The sequence below is a fragment of the Lepidochelys olivacea genome, assembly GCF_965140295.1.
Source record: "Lepidochelys olivacea isolate rLepOli2 genome assembly, chromosome: 12".
Lineage (NCBI taxonomy): Eukaryota > Metazoa > Chordata > Testudines > Cheloniidae > Lepidochelys > Lepidochelys olivacea.
This window is the reverse complement of record NC_140422.1, coordinates 2,593,476-2,614,721: the sequence shown is the minus strand read 5'-3', so window position 1 is coordinate 2,614,721 and position 21,246 is coordinate 2,593,476. Positions and strand designations below refer to the sequence as shown.

Below are 21,246 nucleotides of genomic sequence, written 5' to 3'. Positions count from 1 at the left end.
ATTCCTCATTGAGGAAAGAATAAAAATAATCATACACACTTTCATGTATTTTACTCCTTAGTTATACCAGGTCCTAATATAAGCTACCCCTAAGTTGAAGTTTACTCTCTGTGTAGCTGCCAAAAACAGCACTGACTAAGGGCAACATCTAGTTGTTTAAATTTTTCTCAAGTAAGGAAAATAATAAATTGATAGAGAGAGAAGCAATAAGGCATCAGCATTAAAAATGCACAGAGTACAAAATACTTCTGTTAAGAAACACCTTAAGCATGTCCTTCCCCGCCACAGTGGGGCTTTCAAAAATGTCCAACATGATGCATTACCTCATTTAATACCTCTTTAGGTTGCTGTGCTTTTCATTTTTGCTAATATTTGATGCCATTGCTAATATTTGCTTCACTTGCAGAAACTCTTAACTCTTTCAGATTTATTTCTAAAGTCCTCATTGCAAAGAGAGAAAGGGGTGGGAAGAGATTGATGGGCAGTGAACAGCATTCAGAGTCATTTGCAAGTGGTAATTTGCAGTCAATAGAATCATAGAATATCAGGGTTGGAAGGGACCCCAGAAGGTCATCTAGTCCAACCCCCTGCTCGAAGCAGGACCAATTCCCAGTTAAATCATCCCAGCCAGGGCTTTGTCAAGCCTGACCTTAAAAACCTCTAAGGAAGGAGATTCTACCACCTCCCTAGGTAACGCATTCCAGTGTTTCACCACCCTCTTAGTGAAAAAGTTTTTCCTAATATCCAATCTAAACCTCCCCCACTGCAACTTGAGACCATTACTCCTCGTTCTGTCATCTACTACCATTGAGAACAGTCTAGAGCCATCCTCTTTGGAACCCCCTTTCAGGTAGTTGAAAGCAGCTATCAAATCCCCCCTCATTCTTCTCTTCTGCAGGCTAAACAATCCCAGCTCCCTCAGCCTCTCCTCATAGCTCATGTGTTCCAGACCCCTAATCATTTTTGTTGCCCTTCGCTGGACTCTCTCCAATTTATCCACATCCTTCTTGAAGTGTGGGGCCCAAAACTGGACACAGTACTCCAGATGAGCCCTCACCAATGTTGAATAGAGGGGAACGATCACGTCCCTCGATCTGCTCGCTATGCCCCTACTTATACATCCCAAAATGCCATTGGCCTTCTTGGCAACAAGGGCACACTGCTGACTCATATCCAGCTTCTCGTCCACTGTCACCCCTAGGTCCTTTTCTGCAGAACTGCTGCCGAGCCATTCGGTCCCTAGTCTGTAGCGGTGCATTGGGTTCTTCCGTCCTAAGTGCAGGACCCTGCACTTATCCTTATTGAACCTCATCAGATTTCTTTTGGCCCAATCCTCCAATTTGTCTAGGTCCTTCTGTATCCTATCCCTCCCCTCCAGCATATCTACCACTCCTCCCAGTTTAGTATCATCCGCAAATTTGCTGAGAGTGCAATCCACAACATCCTCCAGATCATTTATGAAGATATTGAACAAAACCGGCCCCAGGACCGACCCTTGGGGCACTCCACTTGATACCGGCTGCCAACTAGACATGGAGCCATTGATCACTACCCGTTGAGCCCGACAATCTAGCCAGCTTTCTACCCACCTTATAGTGCATTCATCCAGCCCATACTTCCTTAACTTGCTGACAAGAATACTGTGGGAGACCGTGTCAAAAGCTTTGCTAAAGTCAAGAAACAATACATCCACTGCTTTCCCTTCATCCACAGAACCAGTAATCTCATCATAAAAGGCGATTAGATTAGTCAGGCATGACCTTCCCTTGGTGAATCCATGCTGGCTGTTCCTGATCACTTTCCTCTCATAGAAAAGAAAATAGACGAGGTGGCATTTCCCTTAACCTCAGGAATCTGTAGGATGTACTGAATTGAGGGTTGTTTGAATGCTCCAGCTATTAGCCATGTCTATTGTACAAAACCTATGTCAGCATAGCCCTCAAGCATAGACACCATGTATGCTGACAGGAGGCATTCTTCTGCCGACATAGTACCACCATCTCCCCTAACAACATCAGCAATGCTGACAGAAGAACTCTTCTGTCAGCACATTTGCATCTATACTGGGGGGTTTGCCGGCAGAACTACATCAGCTATGGGCATGGATTTTTACACCCTGATCAACAAAACTTTGTAGTGTAGACCTGGACACCGTGTCTTCTTAACAGCCATAGCACAAAGGTGCATTGCATTTAAGGCCTGAACCAAAGCCTACTGAAGTCACTGGAGTCTTTTTGCAGAGGAGTAGCTATGTCCTCATGCTATTTTAATGCATAAAGTGCTGCTCAAGCCACAAAACACATCAGACATAGGAACCCTGCACTAAGGATACTGCAAGGAGAAACGTGCACCCAGAAGTAGGCAGAGGTCACTTCTGGAAACATACACACCATTCACACCATGTAGATGAAACCCGGGGTTTGCTCATTCTGAGCTTGCACTGAGGACACCCAGCCACTCTCAAATCAAAATGACCCAGTTACCAAAAGCTCTGGGGTTCATGAGTCTCCATACTCTGTAGGATTACCTCACCTTTGGCTGTACAGTAAGCAGTCAGTACTCTATAGTCTACATGCCATGGGCCTATCAGCACTGCCCTATCTGCTTACCTCATAACTGTGTGTTGACCCAACAAAAACCTTTCCAATATCTAGCTGGTCGAAGCTGAAGAGGAGCTTGGGGCCCATCCCTTCCCCTTTGATGCGCAGGGGGAGCCGGGTCTCACGGCCTGTGAAGAAGATCCCATTTTCAATACACAAAACACAGGAATTGCCAGACTGGGTCAATCCTATCTAAGCCCAGTGTGACTCTGGCTGACTAGGCCATGCTAGAGTGTATTCAGGTCAATTCATTTCTGTAGATCAAAGTAATGGTTAGATGTATAAGTGTATATTCAGATGTTTAAACTTCATGAAAACTAGTGAAATGCTACTGGTATTGTTTTTGCTTATCTGTTCCTGTCACAATGGAATAGCAAACATTTACATGGTAAACACCCTTGTAACTAAGAAAAGGAGGACTTGTGGCACCTTAGAGACTAACAAATTTATTTGAGCATAAGCTTTCTTGAGCTACAGCTCACTTCATCAGATGCATTCCGTGGAAAATACAATGTGGAGATTTATACACACAGAGAACATGAAACAAAGGGTGTTACCATACACACTGTAATGAGAGTGATCAGGTAAGGTGAGCTATTACCAGCAGGATAGCGGAGCGGGGGAAGGGATACAATTGCAAACTGGATACAATTAACTTAGGCTTGAATAAAGACTGGGAATGGATGGGTCATTACACAAAGTAAAACTATTTCCCCATGTTTATTCCCCACCACCACCACTGTTCCTCAGACGTTCTTGTCAACTGCTGGAAATGGCCCACCTAGATTATCACTACAAAAGGTCCCATCCCTGTCCCCCCACTCTCCTGCTGGTAATAGGTCATCTTACCTGATCACTCTCATTACAGAGTGTATGGTAACACCCATTGTTTCATGTTCTCTATGTATATAAATCTCCCCACTGTATTTTCCACTGAATGCATCTGATGAAGTGAGCTGTAGCTCACGAAAGCTCATGCTCAAATAAATTGGTTAGTCTTTAAGGTGCCACAAGTCCTCCTTTTCTTTTTGCGAATACAGACAGTTGCTAATAACCTTGTAACTAACTTACCCATCAAAGAAATCTTGTGAAAGGCTAATGAAGGACTTAAGGACTTTAACAGAAATGCTAATTTCACAGCAAGAGGTCATTATATATATAGTCAGAGGTCAAAGGTCTAAGTGCTTTCCTCACTAACCATCATTAAAGGAAAAGGCCATGTTAATAGAAACACTCTCAGCTTGCTTTCTGTGTGAAGAGACTATACATACGGATTCAAAGAAAGATCCTTTTTCTCTGGACTGTTTGGATTCTAACAGGACAGAATAACTGAAAGAGAAAACAAAGATTCCCAGAATAATTCTAAGTAGCCCTGAAAGACTTTTGGGAAACTGGCAGTTTATTACATTACTTCCACCATTTGGAGTTACAAACTGTAATTTACCTATTGTTATATTTTACCTGCTTTAATCTCTCAGAAACTGTAATTCTTTTTTCTTAGCTAATAAATCTTTAGTTAGTTTACCATAGAATTGTCTGCCAGCATTGTCAAATCTTACTTGGACTCCATGCATGCTAGTGAATTGCCCTATAGCCATTTGAATTTGATGGGAATAATATGTGGGCACAGGCCCCATTACAGAATTGTGGGGGCCTGTGCACTATGGAAATTAGGTCCCCCATCTTCCCTAAACTAGACAATCAAGCACCCCTGTCCCATACAGGCCCCAGAATGCCCCTCTCTCTTCAACCCACACAGAGACCCCTGAAAGCCCCTCACACACCCCTGAATGCCCCTCTTGCTCCATGCACAGCCCCCTGAATGCCCCTCCTACCCCCCACTTCCCACTGAATGCCCCTCTTGCTCCACATACAGCCACTGAATCCTCCTCCCATTCCCTACAGTCCCTGGATCCCCTTCCCATCCCCCACAGCCCCTTGAATCCCGCTCCAACTCCCCACAGCCCCCTGGATCCCCCTTCCATCCCCTACAGCCCCCTGAATCCCCCTCCCATCCCCCACAGCCCTTGGAATCCCCCTCCCAACCCACATATACACCATCAGCCCTCTACCAGCCCCACCTATCCTGACCGCCCTCACACACATCCCAGCAGCGCTGACATACATCCCGTTCACCCCAGCTCCCAATACTTTAATGCCACTGGCCACAGCCGCCACCATCCCCTGCTCACCCCCAACGTGCTGGCCCCCACCTCCATCCCCCCAACATTCTCCACTCCCTCCACCATCCCCCACTCACTCCCAACCCCTCACCCCATAGCCCACCTGCTGCTCACCCTTACCCCCGCACCCACCATCTCTGAGAGTTTCCTAAGCACTCACCGGCGCCCTCTGCCCCCAGCTCAGTGCTTTGCTCCCACCCCAGGCTCGGGTGGATCCTTCCAATCCTGGCCGGGCAGCTCCGTTCACTCCTGCAGCCTGCACTGCACTCACACGCCCTTGCACCCCTCAGGTTTGGCACAGCCACCCCTCCCTCCATCGTGGAAGGGGCAGGGTGGGGAGGGGGGTGGGCCAAATTTGAGTGAGTGGTGTTGCACTCTGGTGCAAGGGGACACAGCGCTGTTCAGTTGTGGGGTATTTTCCTGGTTGTTGGGGGGTCCCCTGAGATGGAAGCCCTGTGCAAGTGCATAGAGGACACGTTGGTTAATCCAGGTTGGTGTGGGTGTAAGATTTATAGTGACCTTAAATGGTCACTTCCTTGCTTTTAAGTCCTTGGGTTTCATAAATGACACAATAGGCAAGGAGACTGTAGTCATTTAACAAATTTAACCTGGTTTTTAAATACAAATTTTTGTTTATGGAAAAACATATTTTGTGGTTTCTTTATAGCTTTCATTTTAGCTATTCTTTACAGTTCAGATAAGTGGGATGGACATAGCACTAGACTATTAAATTAAACGAGTGACTGGCACTAGACTCAGGAATCCAATGGAACTTTTCCATAATGAACTAAGAAGATCTAATTTAGAGCTCAGTCCGACAAGGGGTGCTAAAATAGGGCTTTACAATGGAAGCTGGTTGCAATCTTACCTGTGAAAAGGCTACTTCCTTTCCTTAATACCTCCTGATTTACCTCACAGGGTACAGAACCCTGATTTGTGCTGTGTTGAGCTAATGGAAAAGTGGAAGAAATCTCTGTACATACTCAGTCAAATCTGAAAGTGAATTTTAATTGGACTGTTCTCAGCTCTTCCATGTTTGTTTTCTACAAACACTCAGAGCTTAAGTTTACTAGCATGTATACCTAGAAAAGCTTATTCTGAGCTCAAATATTTGCCAAAAGCAAATTTCAAATGGCCTCTCTCCTTAACTGTCAAATTTGCAAGCTGTGCTGTATTGGCTAGTTATGCAGTCACCTGATCCAGAGACAGAAACGACACTGAGTAATGAGCCAAGGCCCCTGTGCAAGTGGACCTATGCAGAGTCCCACTCATATGGGTGCAGAGATTTGCCTGCATCATTCTTCTGCAAGATCAGGGCCCAATAAAGTAAGAACTGCAAAGATTCATAATGGGCTGCTTGCAAGCACTCTGTGCATTATTCACTGAGGAAAGTTGAGAACACATGAGAAATTTTTGAACTAGAATATGAAGCAAAATTCAATAAATAATTGATTAAAGATTATTATTTGCATTATAGTTACCCCTGGAGACCTCAGCCAAGATCAGAACCCCATTGTGACGGTCCCTGCCTTGAAGATCTTATAAGACAGGTTTCAGAGTAGCAGCCGTGTTAGTCTGTATTCACAAAAAGAAAAGGAGTACTTGTGGCACCTTAGAGACGAACAAATTTATTTGAGTGAGCTGTAGCTCACGAAAGCTTACGCTCAAATAAATTTGTTCATCTCTAAGGTGCCACAAGTACTCCTTTTCTTTTTATAGTTAAGACAATGGAAGGTTTGTTATTGCCATTTTTCAGATGGACTGCTGGGGCACAGAAAGATTAAGTGACTTGCCTGAGCTCACACAGTGGGAAGCTGTGGAAGAACAAAGATCTCCCAAGTTCCAATCCAGTGCCTTAATGACAAGACCATCCCTCCTCTTAATCATTGCAATTACTTGCTGAGTTCTAGTTCTGCTATTACTGTCAGTCTAACTGGGTGGATTTCCCTCGCCTGTAAATATCTTGCATCATGCAGCAGCTTTCCTTCTTTCTCCTTTCCCTCTGCAATCTTCCCATTTATTAAGGCTCTTCCCTTAGTGCTATATTTTGTTCCAGATGTCAGCAAGGAAAAAGCCTCTTCCCTTTGCAGCATACTGGGGGACTCCAGTAGAAAGTTGAGTAATACTCCACTGGTGGTAGACCTAGAAGCCCAGGCTAAGGAGCAGAATGTTAAACATGGGTTCCTGGGCAAGGGCTTTTCAAACAAATCTTTCCTTCAGTAGGGCTGAGAAGTGAAGACCAACCCTTGCAGCTGGCAGCTGGGAAGACAGTTTGTTAACAGAAGCCCTCTTTAATTACTGGAGGTGATGTTTGCCAAGTAAATCATATGCAATTACTATGTAAATAAAAAGTACTTGCATGACATCTGTATCCTTTAGCTTAAAGCCTTATGGAAGTCAACAAATGACTGTGCACAGACCATAGATTGTACTATCCAGCAGCTCAACGGGAGTTTGGCTGCCAACAGATCAAGGGCCTGATGTTCCCCTCCATCTCAGAAACCCACAGGCAGGGAAATACTCCACTAGGAAACCCACAGTGTTCCATCTCCACAGCCTCCAGCTCAAGAGGAGTGCCTTACAGCAAGCTGAGCAGGACAGACATCAAGCCCCAGAGGAACCGCCCAGTTCCAGGAATGTTTCGTGCTGGTTTTAGACAGCAGAGTTTAATGGCTGTCTCCACAAGGGGTAACAGGCAGGGACAAAAAGAAAAGGAGTACTCACGAAAGCTTATGCTCTAATAAATTTATTAGTCTCTCAGGTGCCACAAGTCCTCCTTTTCTTTTTACGGATACAGACTAACATGGCTGCTACTCTGAAACCTGTCATTAGGCAGGGACAGTGAATCAGTCACTTCTATCAGAAGACGCTTCCATGCCAGTGTCAGCTGAGATGTGCATACGGTCACAAAGGGAGCAGGACTTAGGCGGCTCTCAGCTGCAAATCCTTGGTAGCCACCACTGCACTGGGCCTGGAAAGCATTGCACTCGGTCCCCAGGGGGCTGGATGCATCTAGACTCACTTTTCCTCCTCTCCACCCACATGTATGGAGAGAAGCATTAGGATTACAGGACTTGGTCCTGATAGTACTGCCACATGCCAATCCATTCCATAAAGCTCTGCAAGACTGCTCAGGGAGAGGGGCTGCTGCTTGGCTGCGTGGCAAGACTTTAGGATGGGGCCCTGCCATCCATGCAGTCATGCCATATGAGCCATAGTCCAGGCAATGATTGGGAGCCACAGGCCAAGTTTGTAACTGTCTGAAAATTTGAGAGTGAAAGCTACTATATTATGTGGTCCATATAACACAATGACAGACCTTACTTCGACCTAGATGAGCTCTGTGTAGTTAGTGACTTCCAGACATTGCATCCTGAAGCTTGCCTCTGGAGTAGCTTAGCACCACCGGAAAGCCTCACACCAGAGCTAATGTTGGCAATCCCATGACATGAAAACCAACCACACTAGTATGTTATGCTTATTGTGCCTTTGGAAATGCTGTACCTGAGATGTCACAGTAGATGGTCCTATGATAGACTTTGGCTTCTCGGGGCTTAAAGATCACATTAATTTCAGCTGTAGAATTTGGCCAAACATCTCCCTCCTAAAACAAAAAAGAATAGCGCAGTTTCAACTACAGATACACAAGTTAAAAAAGAAAAAAAAAAGGAAAAACTGAAGGCATGAAGCCATTTGGATTTACTAAAAAACATACTGTAAATATAACTTCCTTATTAAGAGCACTTCATGTTACAGGTTTCTACCAACAAATAACAAGGATAGCATGAATATTATATCCCGATACTACTACCTGATTAAGCATACTAGAGAAATTTAAGAGACTGACCTTGTAAACCATAGAGAGACAAAGTGGGTGAGGTAATATATTTTATTGGACCAACTTCTATCAGTGAGAGACAAGCTTTCAAGCTTACACAAAGTTCATCTTCAGGTTTGGGAAACTTAATCAGAGTGTCACAGCTAAAAACAAGGTGGAACAAATTGTTTAGCATAAGTAATTAATACATGTTTCAAGGAACCATTCAAGGTAAAGTGACCTGTTAACATGAAAGAAAGTGGGGGGGAGCAGTTGGTTGGGGTTACAGATTGTTGTAATAGTCAGTGTCTCTATTCAGTCCATGATTTTTAGTGTCTAGCAAAGTTATGAATAAAAGAGCTCTGAGTAAGCTCGAAAGCTTGTCTCTTTCACCAACAGAACTTTGTCCAATAAAAGATATTACCTCGCCCACCTTGTCTTTAGGATGACCAGACAGCAAATGTGAAAAATCGGGAAGGGGTGGGGGGGGTAATAGGAGCCTATATAAGAAACAGACCCAAAAATCGGGAATGTCCCTATAAAATTGGGACATCTGGTCACCCTACTTGTCTCTAATATCCTGGGACCGACACGGGTACAACAATACTGCATACTACTTGCAAACCATAAAGCATCTCATTTCATTATAGAGCCATTGGGCCCAATTTTGATCTCACCCTGATTCAACAACTTCCAAGGAGTTATCATGGATTTACACAAGTTTAACTAAAAGTCAAATCTGTCCCAATGGCTCTAAACAAAACAAAACCCAGCCCAAGTTGTCTGAGGCTTTAATCTAGCAGAAGAAGAGGTAAACTGAAACACAAATGATAGTTTTCCCTGGCTTAGTTAAAACAAGTCTGTAATAATTATTCAGTGCTCTTTGTTCTACTATTCCTCCAGTTAAATATAACTAACTCTATCACTTCACATCCTGGCAGTCTATTCCCAGAGCAGGTGTATGGACACATGCAGTATGCAGCTAATTTTGTTTGCCACACTATCTACTGTATGAGGTTTAATGTACATCTTAACAGCTCTCTGACTTTGTACATTTCTCTTTAAAAGGACTATGTCAGGGCTGACTCAGTGGCTAAGCAGTAAGGTCTGACTCTCCATCCTGGTTGTCGTGATCCTCAGAGCAGAGAGCTGCAGAGCCCACCAATTCTGTCCCTCAAAGGCAAAGAGTGCTTGTCTACATGAACACTTAGTTCATGGCAAGCTGGAGTGTAAAACTCCCTCACACCAGCCATTACACTAAGATGAGAAAATCACCTTAACCTCTGGCTAGAAGGACAGTGATTATGATGGAGGTATTAGAAAAGATGGGGATGTAAAGCAGAGGAAAACAGGATGCCTGTAGGCTTACAACTGGAACACCGATGTTGCCACTGGAAAGAGGAAAGCGAATGACAACTGAAAACTGTTACCCTGAGGAATCCATGGTATTTTCTTCATTAGCGTTTGTAGGGCCTCCCGTACAAGACAGAAAACTGGTGATGGTGCGTGTCAGTGTGGGTCTATGTGTGCCAAGGATTATGGACAGTTATGTCAGGGCCTAGGGCCTTCTCAGTGGGGTTGTCAGGGTTCAGCAGACTTCGGGCTTCACAAAGCCAGTTACAACACAATTGGAGATGTCAAACAAGATTTCCTCTAGATGGCTGGAAGGGTTAACTTGCAGCAAAATCTCCCCAATCACCAGGAATCATCACCATAACGTCAGCCCAGTGAGTCCAAAGCAAGCTAAATTCTGTGTCTGTTAACATCTGTGCTATTCAGCCCAGGAGCAAGAGTCCTCTCAGGCCAGGGTCCAGGCAGTGTGCTTTCCCCCCTGAACCCAGGGCCTCTGCCATAGCCCAAACACTACTCCTTTGTGAGTCCCAACTCTCAGCCTCACCTTTCAGCCATGGCAACTTGCTTCAGGGCAGGTATTTCTCCCCCCTCCCCCCCCCCCGTTCAGGGGAGTGAAGGTGGCGATATGTTCACCACAGCACAGCAGGCTTTAAAAACATCAGAAAAGGAGCTGTGTCAAGGAAACTCAGTTCCTTAGACCTACACAGCAGTAAATGCAAAAATTCCAATGGAATGCTTCCCAGAGCTCATCAAAATCTGATCATTCCATCATCATAAATGGATATTGTCCAGTTATGATCACTCTTGCATTGATTTCACTGGGGTTATTTACACTTTGGTGAAATCCAAATCAGGCTTGGGACATTTAGGGCTTGATCCTGCTTCCATTCAAAGCAATGGAAAATCTCCCTGTAACTATAATGGTGCAGGCTCAGGCTCTCGGACTGACTGCACAACAAAGTGCCTTTTACTGTTGCTTTAGTGTGGATTGCGAGCCAGTCGAGCTCAATGGTCTGTTCAGACATCTTGGCCCTAAAACCCACTCTCCTCAAGCTGGCTTGCTCATTACTCAAAGGCTGACAGGTGTCATGGAAGAAAGCGCAATGAAACTCATAAGCAAAAACAAACGCATACAGAAGAGAGAGAGAATTTAAACATACAGGTGCCCTTGCTAACAACAGTGTGGTTTTCTAGCTGAGTGGGTTTGGCTGACTTTGGGATTTGATGAAATCCAAGGCCAGCACATCTGTGACACAGTTATGACTGACACTACGCTCTTACCCTGCTGTTTCCGAGCTCAGTAATGGGACTGATAGGGAGACAGACATAACAGGACACATAAATCTAGGTTTGGGAGGCTGAGTCAAGAGCCAGGGATAGACGTGGTAAATAGGCCAGAGTCAGCAGGTGCTCTCAGGCCACACCAATTTAGTCTTGTCATTAGTGCCCCCCAAAACAAATAGCAGTTCTTCTCCACTGGTAACAGATTTGGATTTAAAGTGACTGGCCTGTGGATTGTGAATGGTTATTTACCACCTAAATTAAGGCAATCAAGGTAAGGAGAGGTAAGCTATGGTGCCATGTGAGATTCATACTCTGGGCACTTGAATCTTTAGCACAACCTGGACACTAACGCTGCTGGCTGTGAATAAAGACACACTGCATTTTGTTGAAAGGAGGAACTAGGAAAAAGGGCTACATTAAAAAACAGCTGCTTCCATCAGAGCTTTTCAGAGCACTTCACAAACTCTAACAAATGTCGCTTCACAATCCTGCTGTGAGGAAAACATGGTTTTCTTCCTGTTTTCTGCTATAGGGAAACTGAGACACAGAGCGGTTCTTGCCCAAGATCAAACAGCACGTCAGCGTCAGAGCTGGGAATCTCTCTGTCTATCCTATGGTACTTCTTTGGCCCCATTACCCTAGTATATGAGCACCTCCCAGTCTTTCCTGGATTTATCCTCAGAACCCCCATTTGCTGGGGCTCTTGAGGCACAGAAAAACGAAGGGCCAGATTTTTAAAGATACTCAGGGCTAGTCTACACGGGCAGCGCTAAAGCGCCGTTGCAGCCGTGCTTTAACGTGGCTTGTGTAGTCATGGCAGAGCGCTGGGAGAGAGCTCCCCCTGCGCTCTAAAAAACCCACCTCCACGAGGGGCGCGGCTCCCAGAGCTGGGGCCCTGACTACACTGCCCTTTACAGTGCTGACACTTGCTGCGCTCAGGGGTGTTTTTTCACTCACCCCTCTGAGCGAGAGAGTTGCAGCGCTGTAAATTGCCAGTGTAGACAAGCCCTTAGGCATCGACATCCCATTCAGGAAGTTAGACACCTAAATGTTGTTATGACCTGGGCTAAACCTTGTTACGGGTTGAGTTAAAACCCCATTGAGGTTGATAGATGTGAATTCACCCTTCAATTAACACAACTGTAAGCGTAAGCCACCCCCAAAGACAACAGAGCTGTATGAACTTGCCCAGGAGCTTTTGACTGAGCTTTGTTTTGGGTAGGAGTATGTGTGTGAGAGAAGAGAGATTACACAAAAACTGAGGACAAGAACACACAGAGAGAGAAAGAGGCAAGAAAGCAAATGTGACTCTGGAGAAAGCAAGAGAGAACTTTTGGGTCTCATGTTTGCTAAAGAGACTTGAGGGCTGTAAGCTAACGAATCTGCTCCTTTTATTCAGTGGCTTCTGAGTTCAGAGACACATAACTTTGTACATTCGTTGTAAATAAACAACATTGCATCAAATAGCATACCAGACTCCATCAATTTATGCTCCCAGCTGGAATATTCCCAGGGCCCCAAACCTTGACTAGCAGTTGATCAAAAAGGGGCAATACCTTTAAAATATGATTATGACTTCCCCTCGGTGACTTCCCAAAGGGTCACACAGGGAGCCAATGGAACCCAGGGGTCCTGGCCTGTAGCCCAATTAAACCAGATTCCCTCCTTGCTCTAGAAACAGATGGTAAACTGTTACTCCAGAATTTGACATTCTTTAGTGTACCCCAGAATTTGACAGTATTACAGTCAGCAATTTTATATGTTAAGCCACTGCCAGCTGAAAACCACACATCACATAGCTAGGAAAATCTTAGGCCTCAGAGGCAAGGCCAAATAACTGCATGTTTGCAGTTTTGTTAGCAGAATGGGAAGTTGGGACAAGAAGTGAAAGTTCCATGAAAATAGAAGGATTGTTTGGACAATGACCTTGGTTTTAGGTGTCTCTAATATGTAAGTTTTATTGTTGTTATGACGAGAAATGCTTTGCTGATAAGGAGAATAATGAATTGTTATTGGCAATTGCTAGGAAAATTGTTAGCCTATTAGAGGCTATTATGAATCATGTGCTTTGTTAGGAGAAAAATTATAAAAAGTTTAGTTAGAAAGTGTGCTTTGAAGTAGTTCGAGGAAGCTTTCCTTTGGGCAAGGATTTGACACCTATGTTCCCCTGCAGTCAGATGGAAGGAGGGCCCCCCCTGAAGCCTGGCCACTGATCCCTCAGAACCATTTCAGACTTTGCTTGTGCCAATCATTTATTAGATGGATGAGCTGTGCACCCGTTGATTTATTCCTCACACCGCCTGGAGAAAAACAGTTAAGTTGCCACTGCTTTGGGTTCTGAAAGCCCTGGGTAACAACACCAACTATCTGAATGGTGGGGAGATAGGGTGAGTTCCAGAGGCTGAGTGGACAGAGAGCCTGCTGGATTTTCTGAACATAGACTGGACCTGGCTAGGAGGAAAGGTGAAGGAAGACGGTGGGGCCACATGGCTCAATTTGCTGGGAATCTCCCGGTATTGCATTCATTTCCAGGTACCCCGGCCAACTGCGGTGATTTTTGTTTTGGCCTGCAGTGATGGAAAAGCAGACACAGGAGAGAAATATGTAGAAAAGGGAGGGGGTGGACATGGGAGAAAGTGAACTTATCACCTGACACTCCCAAAGAAAATATTTGCTTAAGAGTGAAGGTTGAAAGTGTTGTGACATTGCACTCCATATGTTTATGGAAATATGCTTATAAGTGTGAATATGATGTAACTGGAATATGCTTCATGCAAAAGGTCTCTTGTAAGGTATCATTACAATGATTATGATCTACTGAGTGTGGTCATCCCATTTGTTCACAGGTACGAGTTCTAGGTCTGGCATTAGGGGAATAAGACATAAACTTGATTGCCAATGTAAACATGTTAAGTGGAAGCCATTAAGGCTGCTTCAGAATCAACGACCTGCAAATGGGTTTGTTTAGCTGCCAGCCTGCCTGTGGACCTGTCCTCCAGCTCCTGAGTAATGAAGAAGGAGGTCTTACAGTGACGTGTGATCATGTCACCTGAACTGGAAACCATCTTTAACCTGGTGCTTTTCCATTTAGAACGAGGGGTGGGAACCCAGATTGAGACAAAGGATTCATGCCTTAGGTCAAAGATATATAAGGGGGTGGAACAGAACAAAGGCGGCTGCCAGTCATGACAAATACCCTAGTTACCACCTGAGCTGGAATTAACAAGAACTGTACCAGGGGAAAGGACTGGGCCCAGATAGGAAGAAGTCTAGTATGTGAAATAAGCTTACTGGAACATCTCTAAGGGTGAGATTTACCTGTATTCAGTTTCTTAATGTAATAGGCTTACACTTGTATGTTTTAGAGTAACAGCTGTGTTAGTCTGTATTCGCAAAAAGAAAAGGAGTACTTGTGGCACCTTAGAGACTAACCAATTTATTTGAGCATGAGCTTTCATGAGCTACAGTGAGCTATAGCTCACGAAAGCTCATGCTCAAATAAATTGGTTAGTCTCTAAAGTGTCACAAGTACTCCTTTTCTTTTTACTTGTATGTTTTGTTTTATTTTGCTTGGTAACAAACTTTGTTCTGTCCATTATTACTTGGAACCACTTAAATCCTACTTTTTATATTTAATAAAATCACTTTTGTTCATTAATTAACCCAGAGTTAGTGACCAATACCTGGGGGAGCAAACAGCTGTGCATATCTCTCTATCAGTGTTAAAGAGGGCAGACAATTTATGAGTTTACCCTGTATAAGCTTTAGACAGAGTAAAATGGATTTATTTGGGGTTTGGATTCCATTGGGAACAGGGTGTCTGGGTGCTGGAGATAGGTGACCTGCTGAGCAGTTTTTGGTTAAAATCTGCAGCTTTGGGGGCGTGGACCAGACCTGGGTCTGTGTTTGCAGCTGGCTAGCATGTCTGGCTCAACAAGGCAAGGTTCAGGAGTCCCAAGATGGCAGGGAAAACTGGCTCAGAGGTAATTTCAGCACATCAGGTGACAGTCCCAAGGGGGTCTCTGTGACTGAACCCATCACAAGTGTATTGAAGGGAGTCTGGCTAACACTCTCAAACAGTGCAGTGCTTCCTTTACAGAAATGCCACACCTAGTAAAAACCCAAACTTTCAAATGCCTGGAGACAACCAGCTGGCTCCCCATTGCCATGTAATCCTTCGTCACTCACTGTCATAAATATAAAGGGAAGGGTAAACCCCTTTAAAATCCCTCCTGGCCAGAGGAAAAATCCTCTCACCTGTAAAGGGTTAAGAAGCTAAAGGTAACCTCGCTGGCACCTGACCAAAATGACCAAGGGGGAGACAAGATACTTTCAAAAGCTGGGAGGAGGGAGAGAAACAAAGGGTCTGGGTCTGTCTGTATGCTGCTTTTGCTGGGATCAGAACAGGAATGGAGTCTTAGAACTTTTAGTAAGTAATCTAGCTAGGTATGTGTTCGATTATGATTTCTTTAAATGGCTGAGAAAAGAGCTGTGCTGAATAGAATGACTATTCTTGTCTGTGTGTCTTTTTTGTAACCTAAGGTTTTGCCTAGAGGGATTCTCTATGTTTTGAATCTAATTACCCTGTGAGTTATCTACCATCCTGATTTTACAGAGGTGATTCCTTTACTTCTATTCAAAGTCTTCTTGTAAGAAAACTGAATGCTTTTTCATTGTTCTCAGATCCAAGGGTTTGGGTCTGTGGTCACCTATGCAAATTGGTGAGGATTTTTACCAAACCTTCCCCAGGAAGTGGGGTGCAAGGGTTGGGAGGATTTGGGGGGGAAAGACGTGTCCAAACTACGTTTTCCCAGTTAAAGTCTGGTGGTGGCAGTGGAAATTCCAAGGGCAAAGAGTAAAATTAATTTGTACCTTGGGGAAGTTTTAACCTAAGGTGGTAAAAGGAAGCTTAGGAGGCTTTCATGCAGGTCCCCACATCTGTACCCTAGAGTTCAGAGTGGGGAAGGAACCTTGACACTCACTATCACCCCACCAAAATGTAACATCAAGGCTGTTGCTCTCCAGTATGCTGGGTTTCGCTGCTCTGTTTACATCCCCTTGATGATCCCTGACATCCTTGGTAGTTTGTACCGTCTACAGCTTGTCCTGCCTTCCAAATGCCTTATGTATAAACTGGAATGGATCCCAACCCCCAGCAATGCAAGACCCCACTCCTTTCCTTTCATATGCAACTGCCCTCTGCGGCCTTCCCAATGGCCGATTTGTAATCCAGATTATCAATGCCTGTCTTCTTAGCTTTATCTACAAGATTTCTATGTGACATTTTATCAAACGCTTTATCAAATGGTGATGTCTGCTTTTCCTTTACCTATTTCATCAGCCTTTCACAAAAGTCAATCAGATTTAGCTGACAAGATTTAGCCTTCTATAAACCAAAGCTGATGTCTGCCTGGCAATTCATTTCCATCTAAACCACCCTACCATGTTATCCCTAATGATTGATTTAACTATATTACTTGGAACAGAGATCAAATCAACTAATCTGCAGTTACTAGCATCACACCTGCTGCTCTTTTTTAAAAACTAGCTTTACATCAGCCTCCCTAAATGCTCTTTGTTCTCTGCCTTTGCTCTATGACAACTTCAATATCCATGAGTTTGAGTCTGAAAGTGCCACCCCCTCACTCCTGTAATACCCTTGGGTGACTCCCATCTGCTTGTGGTCTGTGTCATGGTGCAGTGATGGGGCAGTTCCTCTGGATTTCTAATGCCATCTGCTCTAATTCTGTTCACCACAGGTTTCCTTCTGCTGTGAATAGACTTGCAAAGCATAGGCTGCATGGATTGAATTGGAGTTGCACCAGGGGTGGACTTGGCCCTATGCATTTAGCTCCTCTTTTATTTCCTTTGTCCCCCCACTTCCTCCATTATGGCATCTATACCAATCTCCAATAGATCCACAGCATTTTGTAAGAGTTTGTACTGAACTTCATACAGCTGGGCAAAAACAGCACTGGGTCGTCCTAAGCCAGACAATTGGAGGAAATATTCTGATTCAGGTGGAGCACCAAGGACAGTTTTAGGCAGGGAATATCTGTCCAGTGTACTGGATAGTAAAGAATGTTATATGGCTTCTCATTCAGTCCAGCTAGCTCAAGGTAACCTTTCAAGGAAGCTTTCAGAGTGCATGCTCCAAAAAAAAGAGATGGACCTGCCATGTATCTGGCTAGGAAGTTATTACATTTCCTTTTGGATGCAGGCCTTGACACTGTTATCCATGCTTTTGTTATCTCAGGATTAGACCATTGGAATGTGCTGTACCTGGGGCTGCACCTGAAAGCTATTTGGAGACTGATACTGCTGTAGAAATGCATAGGCGTGCTTATTTGGCAGAGCATTGTGTTAGAAGGATATGACACCAATGATCAGGATCTGCTCTGGCTGGCTGTTAGTCTCCAGGTGGAGTTTTAGATGCTGGTTTGTAAAGCCACAGGAAAACAGGAACTACTGCTTAAAAGACTATGCTTCACTACATACCGTTTGAGACTAGCTGGTACAGGTATATGTGTTTTTAGATGAGGATAGGTTAGCTTGGGCAGCCAAGTCCTCTATAGGACGATACTTGAATCAACATGTGGAATGCTACGGGCGACACCTACTCCTAAAGAAATAACAGATACAAAACTGCAAGCATGATATTTTAGTGTATATGGCTTAATGGCAGTCAGAGACAAGATACAACTGCCACATGGTATACAATGCAAAGAGGTATTGTAGCGAGATACAGCACAAAAGGAGTAACAAGTGTAACCCACAAGTGTAACCCACACACCTTCTGGGTGTGGTGTCCTGTCCCCTCTAGTAGCACCGAGATCACTTAGAGAGAGTTAATGAGTCTGCTCTACAGCTTTAGCTAATAGCTATATGGCTTTTAGCTCATGCAGTAGAGGCTTATGTATTTAGCTCCAGAGGTCCCACATTCAATCCTGCCTGCTGACAACCGGGGTCTGCTGGTGTTACACATGTGGTGTTACCTGGCTTTGTTACATATGTTGTAAAGCAGTGCAATACAGGCATTCTAAGCAATGTGCAGCACATATAGCCCTCTACAAGTCCAAAGCACTCTATGGATGTTACGGGCCACATATCTAGAAGTGGTTGTTACCTTTGAGTGCCTACCCTCAGACATCTAGGGCCTGATTTTCAGAGATCCTGAGCACCTAGAACTCTCAAAAAAAGCCAGTGACTCCCACCAGCTCTGACAATAATAATGAAAGGCCATTGTGTAAAGTTGGCCCTCACTGATTTAGCTTCACACAGCCCGCATGGGAGGTAGATAGAGCATGGCTAATATCATTTATAGAAGGGTGAAACTGATGCAGAGAGGTGAAGTCATGTGTCCAAAGCCACACAGAAAATAAGTAATAGAGCTGGGAATGGAGCTCGAGGAGGAGCTATTGACTGCAAAGCACATCCCTTCAGACCCATCATAAAAAAAGGAGTACAAAAACCCAACACCTGTCCTGTGTTTTTCCCACAAGTAACTGAAGCCTCATTGAAAACCCAGTGGGGTTGTTGGATGGACGCTATCACTCACAATAGGGGTGACTCCTCCCGGCAGAGACTTGATCGGAAAAGGCCTCTTCTTCTAGTGAGTGCCACTAACCAAGCCTCTCAGCTCTCCAGCTGATTTGGAGAGCCTCTGGAATACTAACAATTCCTATACACACTTGCCTCTCCTTGCCTTGCTGTACTACAAAAATGGCAGCACTGTCACAACCTGGAAAGGCAGATTTCCAGAGGATCAGCATTAATCAGGAAGGCAATGACAAGATAGTGGTGACTTGTCAAGGACAGTGCGATGGTAGAAAATCCCTGTCCTCCTTGGTTTCCATTTCCAAGGAGTCAGCTCCCTCGTGCTCCCAATGTGACTCACAGCTAATGGCACCGTATGCTGGAAAAAAAAATCTGCAGCAAAAAGGGAGATCAATGTCTTTGGTAGCCACCTGGGCTTCTACCACAGCTGTTGCTGCTGACATATCACGTCTATTTGCAGAAATAAATTAAACCAAATGCGAGATGCAGTCAGAAAGTCAGAGCTGCGTAACAGTTTGTTTTCCACAGGCTTGAAAGGCTGCTCAAAATGTTTATTATTCACATGATAATTAAGACATTATTGATCTTTTTTCCTTTTTATTGTCAGTCAAGTTAACTCTGTATCCATCAACATTTCTATGGCCATTTCTCTAAACACAACAACACCGGCAAATAAGGGCAGAGGGGCTGACCTGATCTAATGAACCACACACACAGCTTCAGCAGATGCCTTTACAGCCAAATCCATATCTACCTTTAGGAAGAGGCTATATTTAGTCAAGATCTGGATGCTTTCCTCAATGCAAAGCCTAAACCCAATAGCACTAGAACCAATAAGGAGAGAGATGCAGAAGTGGGATTTTAAATGACAACGAGTCAGAAAAACAAAGACAGAGAATGAGAGTGCAAAAGCGTTGGGAGTAGATGAGCAAAATTGTGATATTTTGAAATGGTAACAAGAAACAATCGGAGAAAACGGGAAGGTGCAAAGTAAGAAGGGAATTAAAAATGGCAGTACCTGTTTGTACAATAGAGCTGCTGCAAATCATTTAGCTACAGTATCATCAGTGGACTTGTGCCTTAGTGAGTAGGATGCTACTTTTATGACTACACTTAATGGCGGTGTGTAGAGTACAGAGCAGGAGTGGGAGCTGCCAGAGCCTTTCCCTGCTGCCTCCCCATGCCAGAGCCTTTCACTTCAGCAGGGGAAAGCTCCAGCAGTGGGGAGGCACTGAGCCATTACACTGCTAAAAATAGTGGTAGACATGAGAGACACTGCTTGGGCATGCAGACCTCCCATGAAGGGTATATACACTGGGGGTTCAGGAATGCAGGGCTCTCTACTCTTCTCTACTCATCTAAGCCATGCCTCACCGTCTACACTGCTATTTATACAGTGCATTGTCCCTGAAAAAGCACAAGAACAAATCCACACAGACACACCCCTAGAGCCCCGACCAGAGGTATTCTATCTGCTACGCAATATCCATAAACCTGGAAATCCTGGACACCCCATCATCTCAGGCATTGGCACCCTGACAGCAGGATTGTCTGGCTATGTAGACTCCCTCCTCAGGCCCTACGCTACCAGCACTCCCAGCTACCTTCGAGACACCACTGACTTCCTGAGGAAACTACAATCCATCGGTGATCTTCCAGAAAACACCATCCTAGCCACTATGGATGTAGAAGCCCTCTACACCAACATTTCACACAAAGATGGACTACAAGCCATAAGGAACAGTATCCCTGATAATGTCACGAGAAACCTGCTGGCTGAACTTTGTGACTTTGTCCTCACCCATAACTATTTCCCATTTGGGGACAATGTATACCTTCAAATCAGCGGCACTGTTATGGGTACCCGCATGGCCCCACAGTATGCCAACATTTTTACAGCTGACTTAGAACAACGCTTCCTCAGCTCTCGTCCCCTAATGCCCCTACTCTACTTGCTCTACATTGATGACATCTTCATCATTTGGACCCATGGGAAAGAAACCCTTGAGGAATTCCACTGTGATTTCAACAATTTCCATCCCACCATCAACCTCAGCCTGGACCAGTCCACACAAGAGATCCTCTTCCTGGACACTATGGTGCTAAAAAATGATGGTCACATAAACACCACCCTATACCGGAAACCTACTGACCACTATTCCTACCTACATGCCTCCAGCTTTCATCCAAACCACACCACACGATCCATTGTCTACAGCCAAGTTCTATGATACAACCGCATTTGCTCCAACCCCTCAGACAGAGATAAACACTTACAAGATCTCTATCAAGCGTTCTTACAACTACAATACCCACCTGCTGAAGTCAAGAAACAGATTGACAGAGCCAGAAGAGTACCCAGAAGTTACCTACTACAGGACAGGCCCAACAAAGAAAATAACAGAATGCCACTAGCCATCACCTTCAGCCCCCAACTAAAACCTCTCCAACG

At 44.6% G+C, this 21,246-nt stretch overlaps 1 protein-coding gene across 1 annotated transcript in view; it reads right to left on the bottom strand.

The window, feature by feature from the left end:
- Positions 1-21,246, bottom strand: part of HYDIN (HYDIN axonemal central pair apparatus protein) — a 454,160-nt gene that overhangs the window by 272,507 nt on the left and 160,407 nt on the right. The window contains exons 10-11 of the mRNA XM_084644216.1: positions 8,288-8,387; positions 2,610-2,728 (exon numbers count right to left, since the gene is read on the bottom strand). Of these exons, the coding sequence (XP_084500342.1) occupies positions 2,610-2,728; positions 8,288-8,387 (219 nt within the window). The remainder of the gene's footprint in view (positions 1-2,609; positions 2,729-8,287; positions 8,388-21,246) is intronic.